General features: G+C 36.9%; 1 protein-coding gene across 1 annotated transcript in view; it reads right to left on the bottom strand.

Moving 5' to 3' along the window:
- Nucleotides 1–5: 5 nt before the first annotated feature.
- LOC112138848 (rho-related GTP-binding protein RhoU-like) overlaps nucleotides 6–777 on the bottom strand; it is a gene marked incomplete at its 3' end in the record, with an annotated part of 4,047 nt that continues 3,275 nt past the window's right edge. The window contains exon 4 of the mRNA XM_036211285.1: nucleotides 6–115. Within this exon, the coding sequence (XP_036067178.1) occupies nucleotides 6–115 (110 nt within the window). The remainder of the gene's footprint in view (nucleotides 116–777) is intronic.

Raw genomic sequence — 777 nt, 5'->3', positions numbered from 1 at the left:
TAAGCCACAGCTCCGATCTCCACAGCACAGTCCTGCGCGTCCGCCGGGTCCACAGGCCGCTCTTTGTATTTGGCCAGATCGATGAGGACCTTGAGAGAGGAAGAATCAATCAATCCTTAAGCCCCTTGATCTTACTGGTAAAACAAACCAAATAGTGATTCTAACAGGGATTTCTCTGTAAGCAGACAAACCAGAGAAGCAATATTTGAAATTGGAAAAGAAGTATTAGCATAGTGAATTCAAATGTGGTTGGTTCACATCTTCTAATGTTTGTCAGAGTGTTTGCTGCAATAATATCTTAGAATATTTGCATAACTTTGACAATAACAGTCATTCTTTTTGCACATTATGCGTGAAATTGTGTTTTACATTAGCTTGAGAGGGAAAAAGTAACAAGTTTATCTCAGTTTGCAGTGTACCATCCAAAAGGCTGCAACAACACACTTGTCATTGCCAGTCTAAGATCAGCAGCAGCTCAAATGAAAGGCCAAAATGTGTCCAACCAAAAAGTTGAGTGCACAGCATCCCTGACAAAAACAATCCCATAAACTGCTGGAATGCAGGGATGCCATTCAAGGATAAAGCGTGACTAACACTGTAAAAGTGGGATTTTCCAACATCAAAGAGAAATGTTAGATTTGAGATAAAATATTTTACTTTAGGTTATGATAAAAAAAATATTCCAAAAAAGATTTTAAAAATGCTTTACAAGTTAAGTCACAAAATTCCCCAAAAAATAAATGAAATGAAACATTTTTCAAGATCACAAAATCAAGA

Source organism: Oryzias melastigma, unplaced genomic scaffold, assembly GCF_002922805.2.
Source record: "Oryzias melastigma strain HK-1 unplaced genomic scaffold, ASM292280v2 sc02116, whole genome shotgun sequence".
Taxonomy (NCBI): domain Eukaryota; kingdom Metazoa; phylum Chordata; class Actinopteri; order Beloniformes; family Adrianichthyidae; genus Oryzias; species Oryzias melastigma.
This window is presented reverse-complemented; position numbering and strand designations above follow the sequence as displayed.